General features: G+C 53.5%; 4 protein-coding genes across 4 annotated transcripts; 2 read left to right on the top strand and 2 right to left on the bottom strand.

Moving 5' to 3' along the window:
• Positions 1–3,295: 3,295 nt before the first annotated feature.
• Positions 3,296–4,965, top strand: INS49_004474 (uncharacterized protein; the record flags this gene model as incomplete). Its single annotated transcript, XM_043165263.1, has 2 exons — positions 3,296–3,512; positions 3,686–4,965. The coding sequence occupies 2 exons, from the start codon at positions 3,296–3,298 to the stop codon at positions 4,963–4,965; spliced, it is 1,497 nt and encodes a 498-aa protein (XP_043017978.1).
• Positions 4,966–5,164: 199 nt separating this feature from the next.
• On the bottom strand, positions 5,165–6,069 carry INS49_004473 (uncharacterized protein; the record flags this gene model as incomplete). Its single annotated transcript, XM_043165262.1, has 2 exons — positions 5,165–5,230; positions 5,284–6,069. 2 exons carry the CDS (start codon positions 6,067–6,069, stop codon positions 5,165–5,167), a joined length of 852 nt encoding a protein of 283 aa, XP_043017977.1.
• An 803-nt stretch (positions 6,070–6,872) lies between these two features.
• On the bottom strand, positions 6,873–8,984 carry INS49_004472 (uncharacterized protein; the record flags this gene model as incomplete). Its single annotated transcript, XM_043165261.1, has 5 exons — positions 6,873–7,350; positions 7,474–7,927; positions 7,998–8,064; positions 8,120–8,505; positions 8,564–8,984. 5 exons carry the CDS (start codon positions 8,982–8,984, stop codon positions 6,873–6,875), a joined length of 1,806 nt encoding a protein of 601 aa, XP_043017976.1.
• A 1,334-nt stretch (positions 8,985–10,318) lies between these two features.
• Positions 10,319–12,116, top strand: INS49_004471 (uncharacterized protein; the record flags this gene model as incomplete). The annotated part of the gene is made up of 5 exons (XM_043165260.1): positions 10,319–10,445; positions 10,500–10,619; positions 10,678–11,244; positions 11,310–11,645; positions 11,707–12,116. The coding sequence occupies 5 exons, from the start codon at positions 10,319–10,321 to the stop codon at positions 12,114–12,116; spliced, it is 1,560 nt and encodes a 519-aa protein (XP_043017975.1).
• Positions 12,117–13,026: the final 910 nt, after the last annotated feature.

Raw genomic sequence — 13,026 nt, 5'->3', positions numbered from 1 at the left:
CAGCACATGCAGGGGCCGTGGGCAGAGCCAACTCGACCGAAATAGGGTGCCTCACTCGTATCTGGTCGCTAGCCGCGTCCGAGCTGAAGGTCATTCCGCCATGTGGGCAAGCTAGCTAGCGCCGAGTTGCCCCTGGGTCTGTATGCTCGGATGAGATGACCTCGCGCTAGAACAGAGCTTGAAACGCCCTTGGGTTGGGTTTCTGCTCGCACTATCAAGCCACAGCTGGCCCTCTGCCAAGACGACCCGGAAAAGAAGCCGAAAGGGGGAGGGAACCACCTAGCCGCGCAACCGTATCCGATGCTCGACGACACCCGCCGACGGCCGAGCGTATTTAGCAGCTGTGTCTACTTAGTGAGAACATCTGAATTTAGAATACGGACTACACTAGACGGCTATGAGTGCCGACGACCAATCGGGCCTTTAACGAAATCGGTTAGTTGCTGTGCGGAAACGATGTAGGTAGTGTGAATCGTGTAGGATTTGTGTTTCTTCTCTTAAACTAACTTGGCACGCTTGTGCACCGACGAATATTCTGCAAACGGTCCCGAACAGTTCAGCGTTCTAAGTAACTTTGCCAACAAGTCTGTTCAGGAGCTGGCCACATGATCGAAAACCGGACGTCGAAAGTGAGCAATAATGAGCATGCACACAAAGATGGTTTTTTTCGCTTTGAATATGACCCTGTTCAAGACGACGGGCTCTCCGATGAGTGTCTAAGAAGGGAAGGATGGGATTTTTGGCTTGCGTTCGATGGAGAGCATGAAGTCAGACAGGATGATTATTATTATGTTCCTGTAGCGCCGTGATGAATGTGGCTTTTCGTTTATTGGAGCCTGATGTATACTGAACATTTCCTTCACATGTGATCCTTGATTCTCCGGCTAAGATATCTTACAAACTGGTGACTGTGTGTCTGTCTACCATTGGTACATACCGCCAACAGTGATTATTCGCTTGGAGTATAGTAACACAAATTTTCAAGCCGTAGGGACCTTCAATTAAACGTAAACCAGAATATTTTGGAATATTGGGCGGCGCAGTGATCAAGTAATGTGAACTGGGCACGTCAGTTGGACTTGCTAAGTCTTCTGTAGAAATCTATTATGAAATACCTAAATTACATTTCTCACACAGACAACCACTGGCATGTCTTCTAGTAGTTGCTGTGGTGCTCTTAGCAGCTGGAAGTTCTTCCCACGGACGATCCCGTAGCTCGAGATATGACAGTAGACACAAACGGCCGACATTCGAATGAAAATGTCTGATTTCAATGACCTGACATAACCAAAGAAGCATTGATGGACACAAATTTGCTCAATGACGGAGTGTTCGAGCCCATGGCCAGGCCCTTCCCAGGGTTGGGCCCCACAAGTTCAGATCAATCATGCTCAGTGGAACCTTTCTTATGAGAATAATAGATGTCATTATCCTCGGACTTTCCAGTTCCAATCCCATATATTAATGAAACGATGCGTATTCTCTCCTTATGGGACCTTCCTTATCGTGAGTTCCTAGGCAGCATCCCTGACAAAACGACGATTAACACTACCAGCCCCAGGGCCCTGATCCCCTCTACGGCTGGGCATAGGGGGGCGTCTCAGGCATCTTCACAACAGGAGGAGGCAAACTGGAAACTCCATCAAATTGCAGGACCCTCTGCTCTCCCTTGTTGCGTCGAAGACCAAGTGCCGGAGTAGGAGGCCGATGATCCAAGCACGCCACTGTGGCTATACCAGTGCGCTGCATTTCATCACGCTGTGGCTGAATCGTGGATCCGGTAGTGCAACCTGCGGTACTGGGGGCTGTTGTTGATCCTGTGTCTATGTCGGGGGCATGGCGTTGGCTGGCGGCCCGCGAGATACTTGGTTTGGGGCCAGTGTGGCGCACTTCGCGAGGTCCTGCCTGCACGCCGAGACCCTGTGGACCCTCTGGGTGAACGACAAGAGCTGTCGAGGATTGTTCTGCGTTGGTGGCTGGTATCGTGGGGGGCTCCCGGCCTGCGGACCCGCTACAGATAGCTCGCCCGTTCATTTTGGGATGAGACTCCATTCGATGTCACTGGATACCGTTTCCTTGGCCGTAAGAAAGTGGCGAGCTTCCTGGCGTGAATTGGATTAGAAGAGGAGATATTTTCGGTTGGGATGCTTCTGAATGGTTGGTAATCTTGAGTGTTGGTTGCCAAATGCGATAACAGTGACGAGTTCTGCTCCATGTAACGCAAATCATCACAGCGGGAAGCCTTGGCCTTTAAATCAGGATGCAAAAGTGGAGAGAATTCGGATCAACACCATACGCCGCATTGTTTGAAGACATGGCTAACAATTGGACCACTAGAAGTTACAGGCCCTCATCGTTCGGCTCAGCTTCAGGACCTGGGCTGGTCAAAATAATGGGCACGGTGGAAACTCACTCCACTGTTTGGGACCTGCTTGGGCCTGTCTCGCAGTAACTTCATGACTAGACAATAACCGTGGGGATTGCTTTAAGTAATACAAAAATAAATCAAGCCCCCATGATACGGAGTGTTGTCTTCGCTGAAATTGGGTCAGATTTTCTCCTGATAGCCCTCCAAATGTTCTGTCGGCGGCGCCTCACGCGTTTAGAGCAAGCCGGGTGAAGGTCGATACCTACTTGTCACGGCGGTTGCGAGACAGGTGCAGAATCCACCACAAATGCCAAAAATATCGTCAGGACGCCCACGGCCCCAACCTGTTAAATGACCCACGTTAGATGCCCTAGATGCAAATTATTGGCTCTCGCCTGTTGTTGTGGGTACCCCACCGGCCGTGCCGCATTCCTACTAAAAGCCAGCCCACCGTAGATACGTACATCTATGTCAGCCTTGGGTTGAACGAATCCAACCCGAACTTCAACTGAGTCTCTGGTGAGAATTTGGTATACCGCGAGATCCGTAGTATTTTGCACTGCGTTCACAGCAGCGAGGCACCGAGTCGGATCTACGGTTGCCTGAGATCTTATGTCCTTGACATCTTTGTCTTCGAGGGTGATTCGCCCAGCGTAAAGACTCTGGAAAAGTCAATACTGTCTCAAAAACAATAGAAGTCCTCAAAGCTTCTGTTTCAGGCCCACCACTTAACGTGCGGCTCAGGTGACCGAAACAGAGAAATTTGACAAGGAGAAATGCGTTGCTTTGCTCCTATAAGGCAGAAGCTGCTTGAATACACATGTCATTTTCGAGATTGTCAAGTAGAAATGTTATAAACATGCTCTAGACCCTCTTCCTACCACCCGACTTGGCCCGGCTCCCGAATGAACAAGAATAACGCGGATCATGGCGCCCACATTTGTCGACCTGTTTTGCGGAATTGGTGGGTTCCGCATTGGCCTCGAAGCAGCCGGATTCGAATGCGTCTACGCAAACGATATTGGCAAAAAGGCTGTTGAAGTTTACAAGAAGAACAGGCGACCTGATGCACACTATCCTGTGGAGTGCGCAGATATTCGAGATGTCTTCAATAACAGACTGGACACCATTCCACCACACCATGGTATGTAACTTCCCTCAGGAGCCGTACGTAGCTTCATTCAAGTGTCCCTGCAAGTTTTTCTGGAATTTATTAGTCTCCATGGCTTTGAAATCATACGCTGGGTTAGAACTTCCCCAGTTCACAGCGCTCTCCGTCTCAAACGTCGTGTTGGTTAGCTCACCATGGTCTTTTAGTGCTTGCCGCAGGATTTCCATGCAACTCTTTCACGGTGCTGGGGGCTGGCCAAGGCGAACAATGTCCCAAGTATGGCGAACTGGGAGGGTACGTTGTCAAGGTAGCGGCAGCGAAGCGTCCGGTTGCCGTTCTTTTGGAGAATGTGCCCATGTTCTTCAACGGCGGAAGGCCCTGGTTTCGGCACATGGTAGCCGCGTTCACAGAGGCTGGATACGACTGCAGGTACAGCATCTTATCAGCCTGGGATTTCGGTCTACCGCAGCACCGCAAACGTGGCCTAATTGTCGCGGTGAGGAAGGACGTGGCTGGTGCTCCATTCAAGTTTCCTCTGCCACCCCAGAGGGCGCAGGTGACACTACGCAGCGCCCTACTTCCCGCGGATTCTGTGGAATTGTCGGGCTCGATAAAGTTCAGGCAAGATGAAGTTCACGTGGAATGGAAGGAGACACGGGATCCGGGATCCACGTGGGATGAGATTGTGGATGAGGTCCCAAGCAGCTGGCAAAGCCGCTTCGGACTCATAAATCTTGGATCAATAAAGGCGTTGAGCGCAGGAGCTAATAGCCAAATCTACCATGACCTTGGATTCCATCCTTGTGTTACGGGGCTAACTGTACGGCAGTGGATCTTCACACGGGGCACCGACGACGAGGGCCCGGTGATCCGCAGGATACACCCGCTTGAGCTACGCAAAATCCAGGGTTTCCCTGACGACTTCGAACTCCATCGCGCTAAGACAGTTACTACCAAGCAACTCTCCAACGCCGTGCCTCCTCAAATGGTCGAATGGGTCGGTCGTGCTGTGGCAGAGCAGTACCGTGAGTCTTTCGACGAAGATGAGCACAACGTGACCAAGACACCTGGGAAGCAAAGATCAAGCCGGAAGTCGAGCCGGAAGTCGAAAGGGAAGGCGAGCCGGAGGCCGAGTCGCAAGCGGAGCCGTGAGTCGACTCGCAAGTCAAGAAACAAGTCGAGCCACAGTCATGCGTCGAAGGGGAGACACAGGTCGAAGGACAGCCACAGGCCGAAGGACAGCCACAGGTCGAGCCGCAAAAGGACACTCTCTTCAGGTTCGAATGAGACCCCGCCACGGAAGCGTCAGCACCGGCAGTCCGCTACGAGTCCGGACTCGCGATCTAGGGAGTCTACCGGCACGGCTGGGTTTGACGGCAACGTGAACTCGTCGCTGAGCCCGGGTTCGCAATCTAGGCTGTCAACCGGGACGTCAGGATTTGATGGGAACGTGATAGCGTCGGCCCGCAGGCGACATAGAAAGTGAGAATGTTGTTTCTGCTGTGCTTTGGCACGGGTTGGCGAAACACAATGCTTAGATCGCTGTGGGACGGGGCCATCAGTGCATTGAATGACACAGCTGGAAGTTTAAGACGGCTATTTTGAATTCTAGTAATTCTACATGGGTAGGGTAAAGTGATTTGTACATGTCTCCAGCCCTGAGCCAAGCTTTTCCGCCATGGTATTCAGACCGACTTTGACTTTGATGACATCAGAGCACTCAACCCAAAGTTCTTCAAGTAGACCGAATTCTGCCACAAAGCGTTAGCAGTCTGCAAGCCCTCAAGCACTCTCCGTTACTCACCATGATCCCAGGCCAGGCGAAGTAGCTGAAAACCCTCCCAATACCGGCCATTGGTCCCCTCCAGAGGACCGGACCCGGCTTGCCCAGCAGGTCATTGGCAACCTCCTTGGCGTACTCCTCGGGCGTGGCAAACTTGGTCCCCTCCAAAAATGCGCGATCCTCGACTTTGTCTTTGCAAGGCGTGTACATGCTCCCGGGAGGCATCTTGTCACCAGGGCGCTCCGACCGAAAAAGGTTGGACGTAACGGCTCCAGTTTTGATGTGGACGACCTTGACCCCGAACGGCAAAAGCTCGGTCCGGATCGTGTCCGAGAAGGCCGCGATGGCCGCCTTGCTGGCGTTGTAGGCCGCCTGGAACGGCGGGAGGAACACCTCATTGACGGACCCTATGTTGGCGACCGTGCCCCGGGCCTCAATGAGCTGCGGCAGGAACGCCTGGGTGACCGCAAAGACGCCAATCACATTCGCGTCGAAGACGCGCCGGAAGTCGTCGACGGCGCAGTCCGCGAAGGGCATGACCTGGTTGACGCCGGCGTTGTTGACGAGGATGTCCAGGCCGCGGCCGTCGGTGGCCCGGCGGACCGTCTCGGCGGCGGTGTTCACGGACCCCGAGTCGGTGACGTCCAGGACGAGGACCGTGACGCCGAGGTCGTGCAGGTGGGCCATCTTGTTCGGGTCGCGTCCCGCGGCGAAGACGCGCAGCCCCCTGGACTTGAACTCGCGCGCTAGTCCATCACCGATGCCGCCTTTGCTGCAGCCTGTGATGAGGATCGATTTAGAAGCCATTGCGACGTGTTAGGGGGTGATATATAGAGGGTGATGGCATTGGAGAGGGGCCATTCTCTTGACTCGGTGTTTTGCGTGGCCGCTTGTCTCCGTCTTGACTAGCATCCACCCCAGTGTTGCACGCTAGCGGTAGTAGTTAGGCAAAGGTTAGTTAAGTTGACCCCTGGTTTGCTGCTGCAAGCGAGTCGAGACTTAATACCACAATTTGGAGTTCATCTGTACGGACCTCGATCGGCTTGCGCAACGATATACTTTCGGGAGATGCATGACAGCAGCAAGGGCAGGGGAGTCATGCACCGTAGATCGGTACCTTCGAAGCTTTGTTTTAACCATAATCTGGAGAAATATGTTGTTCTTGCTTGGCTACATATGATAGATCTAAGTGGGGCCTTCAACGTCCTGCGAAACCTTCTACCTACGGCCCCATCTTTGAGGTGATATATTAGCTTTCTCCGGCGAACGGCTTGGCGAGGACACAATGGACCGGAGCTTTAGCTTCAACGGGTTCTCCCAACCTCCGTCATGAAATACCGAAGCAAAATAAAAATGACTAAACCATAACCATCATCGACATACATCTGATGGTCGCCCACAACAAGTGTCAAGAGGAACAACCGGCAATGTTGGTAGCACACTTGCAGAAACTGCGGTCATGAAATAAATCACTTCATCAATCAACAATGTCCAGTCAAGATCAAGAAGGTGCATCCTATCTTCCTTTCTAGAGAATGATTAATTCAATTACGCTCAATGCAGATGCTACTTTTTGTACAATTTGTTTTCACGCCCGGCCCACTTCAAAATCAGTCAAAGTGTATCCGCCACAGCTCCCGGTCACACCCAGCCGTGAAGTCGCTCCGCGTATGCATCATAAGGATGTTATCCGAGACCACCAGGTCGCCCTTGTCCCACGAGTGCCAGTACGCCACGCGGCGGTCATGCAGGAGGCTGTCTATCACGGCACACAGCGCGTCGTTGTTCTCGATGGGCCCGTTCTCGTCCTCGATGGTCACGCAGGTCGGGTCGAAGGCCGTCTTGGACTGCGGCCAGGGCTCGTGGTACCGCAGGCAGGGGGCCCCCGTGGTCGGGTGGTCGATCACCAACGGCAGGCCGCGCAGCCTGGCCGCGTCGAAGGAGGAGGTGCTCACGCCCCAGGTCAGGGTGCGCAGGTAGGCGAGGTCCAGGTCCGCCGGGAGGTACTTGAAGACGAGGGTGGAACTGGAGAAGAGGGTGTAGCCTGTGTCCTTGGGGGAGCTTGTGACGCCGGTGAAGAGTTGGAATCTGGAGGTTGGCAGTGTTAGCGGTTTGGCCGTGGCATGATTTTGGAGAGCCAGTCTTACTGTGGTGGGATGGAAACCAGCTCCTCTGTTCCATCCTCCTTAGGTCCTCTTCTCGGTCTTGAACAGTCCGTCATAGTGGAAGGGCATCCACTCAGCAGAAAGGACATTGTTGAGTCCTCTTGTGTCCGCGCCACGGTCTTTCACCTCCAGTACAAGTCCAAATTTCCACGGCAGTGGCTTTCCAAGCTCTTCTGACTTTGCGACAAACAGATCCCTGTCCGTGGTCTTGGAGAAGCCACGCATGATGATGGGAGAGTTAATCTCCGACAGCGACCGGACCTTGGCCGAGTCGACGTCGTGGATGGACAGCTTTCCAGGGCCGAGAGCGGGCCGGATGATGATGCCAGCCGGGTAGATGGGCTCGCAGATGATGCCGCCCTTTTCTTCTGCCCAGGAGAGCAGGTCCGACTTCTCGCGGAAGTAGCTCGGCCGGCCGTCCTCATACACGAGCTCCAGCTTGGAGTCGTTCTCGAAATCGGCTCGCAGACCGCTGGTGACGGTGCCGTCTAGTCTGAATGCTACGGTGCTGTGCCATGGTCGTGTAGAACGTATCTGTGGGGAGAGGGCTGACTGAGATCTTTGATTCACCGGTAGATGGGTGGATTGACAGTCGGATGTGGTCAGAGAAAGTCTCCCTGACTGCTCGTGCAAATGCCTAATTGTTGTCAGCTCTGTGTTTCAAGCGGGATGGTATAGTGTGCTGTGCTCACATCGCCTCGGAAAAGCATTTGTTTGGCGATGTAGCCGAGGCCCTTCTTGTACTTCTTCTTTGACCTCTCCTCGGTGATCGGGTAGATGGTTTGCAGATCAGTTTCCAGGAATTTCAGGTATCCCCTGTAGGTCAAACAAGTGTCCTCGTGATCGGCAATCTTCAGGTCGACGTCGTAATCGCGTTTGCTGAAAGAGTTGAGCAGGGCCAAACGGAAGTTTGTAGCGTTGGTAACATATGTGATCTCGTCCATCTCATCTGGCACATCTACGTGCACCAAATCCTTGAGGCGGTTGAACTTGATGTTGTTGAACTCCTTTGCTGCGCTCATGGCACGCAGAGCCTCACCGTAGGCCCAAACATTTCTGTCTGGGACGCCGAGGAGGTCTAGGGGAAATAGAGTCAGTGTGTATGAACCAAACACTAGACCACCAAATTCACTTACCATTATACACCAAACCATCGGAGATGATGGTGAGCTCGGAGCCGGGAGAGTAAATGTTCTTGATCGCATCACACAATCCGTTAAGGTGGGCAAGGGCAACCTCCTCGGCCTTGTCCGGGAGGTAGCCAAGAACTTTTGTGATAGAGTTGGGTGACTTGAAGGGGAAGGCGGGCAGGCACATGTTGATTAGCCGACCTGCCCGGACCTTACTGTAAATCTGGGCGAGGAATTTCAAGTCGCCCTCGTCGGACTTGGGGGTCGGCTTGTGGCTCAGCCGGTAGCGAGAGATGACGCCCAGGATGTTGGAGGCAGTCTCCAAAGCTTGTTCATCCAGCTTGGCCGGCTGAAGTAGGAGCGGCGGCGTCATCTTGCCAGTTGGCAACGCTGGCGGGGCCGAGTCGACTGCGACTGCGGAAGGCATGGCGCAAGTTGTTGTTTGCTTCACCTCAGAAAGAGGAATCAAAGGTATCAGTGAGAGAGAATGGCAGGCTACAAAGCAAAGGAGGTGGACCTGCTGGACGGGCCGAGTTGGGATGATGGCCGGGTAAAGTGAATGTAAAAGTGTGAATGAGAGCGTGTACTTCAATTGCCGTGAAGGAGATGATTAACCATATATTTAATCTCGCCCGATACATCAAACCGAGGCCCTTGCTGCTCAGGCGACCTTGGTTTTAGCAGATCTTTACTAATGGAGCAGATCCCAGATCTGACGAGTGACATTAGCCGATATCACCATACCTCCTGAGCCCAGCCCCGGATGTCCCCATCAGGAAGCAGGAAAATGTTTCCAGCTTGGTCTCGGACTCACACGCATGCTACGCCCCAGTGGCGCCGCCCGCATGGTTTCCGACCCTGTGGACAATCAATCACTAGCGAACATGTTCCCATCGGCCCAGTTCCAATCGGCGATCGCGTCCCCACAATCGCCTGTGCTGCCCATATTGCAGTCCACATTCAAGTGTCAGAGTGGAGGGCTTGGCGGCGGACGGGACTTGCATGGTCGATGTGCCAACTTTGGCCGAGGTCTCGACTCAGCCTTGCAAAGGGGAAAGAAACCCTTGCCTTGGATGTTGCATGTACTTTGTACATGGTAAAAGTCACCAAGATCTGCAGAGCGCGGGCGAGGGACCCATATCGTCCCTAACCCACACAGGCGCGCGGAGGTTTTCGGCGCCCGGGCCTTACTCGAAATCGCTTTCAGGGCCGTGGCCAGCCAACGTCGCATCGTACTCGGCTGCCAAGCCTAATCCCCCCCCCTTCAGTGCCAGTCTACCCTGGCGGGATGTTTCCGAGGTGGTACCACAACCTTGTAACGCCCGTTGGGAAAAACATTCTGGCACATAATCCGGCTTGTACAATCTTACGATATTCAGGTGGATGAGTTGCCCGACTACTGGGTCAGGGGGGCCGGCGAAAGCATCCAGACACTGCCCCATAAGGCCCCTCCCCCCTCTAGCGATTTTCGAAATAACGTTGTGGGGCCCCCCAACGATCGCCACATCTCCATAAGGTGACGACTAACGCAGGAACAGCTCGTGGTGTTCTCATCGCAACAATCGGCGACATCCGATCCTGACCAACCGCTGAGTCGCCGACACAGTCCCGTCGTTCAGATATTCACACATAAGCCACCGGGTACAGATCAGACCGGGAAACAACCGGAAGCATTCAAGCTTCGTGATCTACGTCGTCCAGCAAAACCAAAAGTTCTATAGCCTCAGCACATAGTTCTGTGAGGACATCTCGTTGATCACAATGGGCGAATACGTTGCAACACCCGCGATGGAAGAACATGTTGATCTCGTGGTCGTGGGCGGCGGCCCAACTGGCCTTCTCTCGGCGCTTTTGGCCCGTCGTCTCGGTCTCACTGTCAGCATAGTTGGTTAGTCACTGCTCCTCCTCCTCCATATGTATAATGGCTAACGGTGTGATCAAGACGCAAAATCTGGACCACTGGACTTGGGAAGGGCAGATGCCCTCAATGCTCGGACCCAGCAATATTTCGAGGTGGTCGGCATACTGGACGAGCTCCTCCCCCAAAGCTTAAAATGCAACAGTGGGTTTCTACCACCCAGACGTGCAACACCGACTCCTTGATCTCTAACACAACACAGCAAGCTCAACCTTTGGCGAGGGAGAGTGGAAGTCCCGCCAGAACAAGTGGTGGGTGAGCCTCGAGCACTGCCTGCACAAGAACTTCGCCATGATCGGCCAGCCGGTGGTCGAGAGGATCATGACCGAGCGGCTCAAGGAGGTCGGCACGGGCGTGCACTACAGCGAGAACGTCACCGGCATCCAGGAGTCGGACGACAGCGTCTCGGTCTCCACCGACCTCGGCCGCAAGATCCAGGCCAGGTACGCCGTTGCTGCCGATGGGGCTCGCTCCACCATCCGCAGTGCCCTTGGGATCAGCTTCGCCGGCACGAAGCCCGAGATGCTCTGGGCGGTCCTCGATACCTTCATCGAGACCGATTTCCCCGTGTCGCCAGAGATCGTGACGTTCGAGCTCAATGGCCAGGCGCGCGTCTCCTGGATTCCCCGGGAGCGTGGCATGGCTCGGTTCTATGTGCTCCTTGACGGCGGCGAGGTCACTCAGGAGAGGGCGGAGAACAGTATCCGCGATCATCTTGCGCCACACAAGGTGGAGTTCAAGAAGACGGAGTGGTTCAGCACATTTGATGGTAAGCTACTTTTGGCCATATCCCGGTGCACGGAAGGACTAATCTAATGCTGATGCACCCAATAGTCAAGGAGAGGATCGCCGGCACGTTTGTCACGAAAGAGGGCAGGGGGCGCATATTGCTCGCAGGAGATGCCGCACACGTGCATTCTGTCAACGGAGGCCAGGGGTTGAACACCGGCGTTGCAGATGCATTTGCCCTCGGCTGGCGAGTTGCTACCGCCGTCAAGAACCAAAGGCTGACCCCGGACGGTGCCCTAAAGCTTATCCGCAGTTATGACACCGAGAGGAGGACGGTCGCCCAGAATGTCATCGACGTCGCGGCTGCACTGGTCCGGGACACCGTCCGAACTGCCACAAAGTATGTCTCGACGATCGAGAAGAATGCGGGCTACATCACAGGTACGTCGTGCTTTGAACTCAATTAATCCCTGCGCGGACCGTGCTGATAAACTTTCGCTAGGAATGGGTGTCTCCTATGACGAGGTCGGATCCGAACTCATCCACGTTTCCAGCAGGGGCCTCTGGATAGCTGGAAAACGATGCCCTGACCTAGAGCTTACACCGGTGGCCGGCACCTCACAAGAGGCCACCCGTCTGTATTCCATCGTCGACTACGGCAAGTACCTCGTCCTGTCGATCGGAGGCCAACTTGAAGAGGGAAGTACATCCAACTTCGAGGACATCACGAGGGCCCTGACCTTGCTCCCTGCCAGCTCCGACGGTGCGCCACAGTCGACCGGGGAGGCGTTCAGGTCGGAGCTGATCGGGGCCGACGAGTCATTCACTGTCGTCATCCGGCCGGACATGTACATTGGCTATGTGGGGACTGGAAACGGCTGGAAGGACTACTTGGCCACTGTCTTTGCATAGTTGTAGGAATGGAATGGAATGAAATATTATCATTGTTATTGCTACCTTGCTCTGTAATCAGTCACTCACAAGCCTTCTACGTGCCTAGGTGCCTAGCCAGCCATCCAAACAATGCACTGAGATACCAGTGACCAGACGGAAATGCTGTACCAGACAGGCAGGTCCTGAGGCACTTGAGTGGATCTTTGACCTCGTTGTAGGGCACCAAGGACTTGAGAGCGGCATTTGTTCCAGATACCTAGGCAGATCTGGCCAGCGGTTCTTCCTACGTGATAAGATCTTCTCGATAAACAGGGTCTCAGGAGCCTCGGGCCCACACACCACGCGAGTCACATCGCGCTTCCCCACAAGAGCCGCTATGGGACGCCGAGCCCGCCCCTGACCCTGTTCGCAGGTGTCAGAATGCGGGATGATGAATTCCACCCTCCCCGGTAAAGAAAATCTGCTAGCATTTTCAAAAGCAGCTAGCAAACCCATTTTAATTTTTAATATTTTTAAGTACTTATATTACGCCCTTTTAATTAAAATGATTTTCTTAAGTTAATAATTAAATTTAAAAAGGGTTAATTAAGATAAAAAATTAAATATAGTAAACAATTAATAAGTTTTATATAAGCATTACTTAAGGCCTAACTTAATACTCTTTATATTCCTTAAAAAAAGTAAGACGCATTTTTAAAAGTAACTTTAAACATTAAGACGCGCTAAGAGATAAAACTAAGTTTGTTAGCTGCCTTTAAAAATGCTAATAGATTTTCTTTACCGGGGAGGGTGGAATTCATCATGCCGGTCAGAATGTGACATCTCCAGAACGTTGCCGTTTTAGGTAGTGAAACAGAGAATACCACCGCCCCCCACAGGACCTTCCAGCCAGCCAGCCCCAGATCTGCAGTTGCCCAGGGCTCAGCCG

This window comes from Diaporthe citri (assembly GCF_014595645.1).
Source record: "Diaporthe citri strain NFHF-8-4 chromosome Unknown scaffold_12, whole genome shotgun sequence".
Classification (NCBI taxonomy): Eukaryota; Fungi; Ascomycota; class Sordariomycetes; order Diaporthales; family Diaporthaceae; genus Diaporthe; species Diaporthe citri.
The sequence above is the reverse complement of the archived record's forward strand: the minus strand, read 5'-3'. Positions and strand labels throughout refer to the sequence as shown.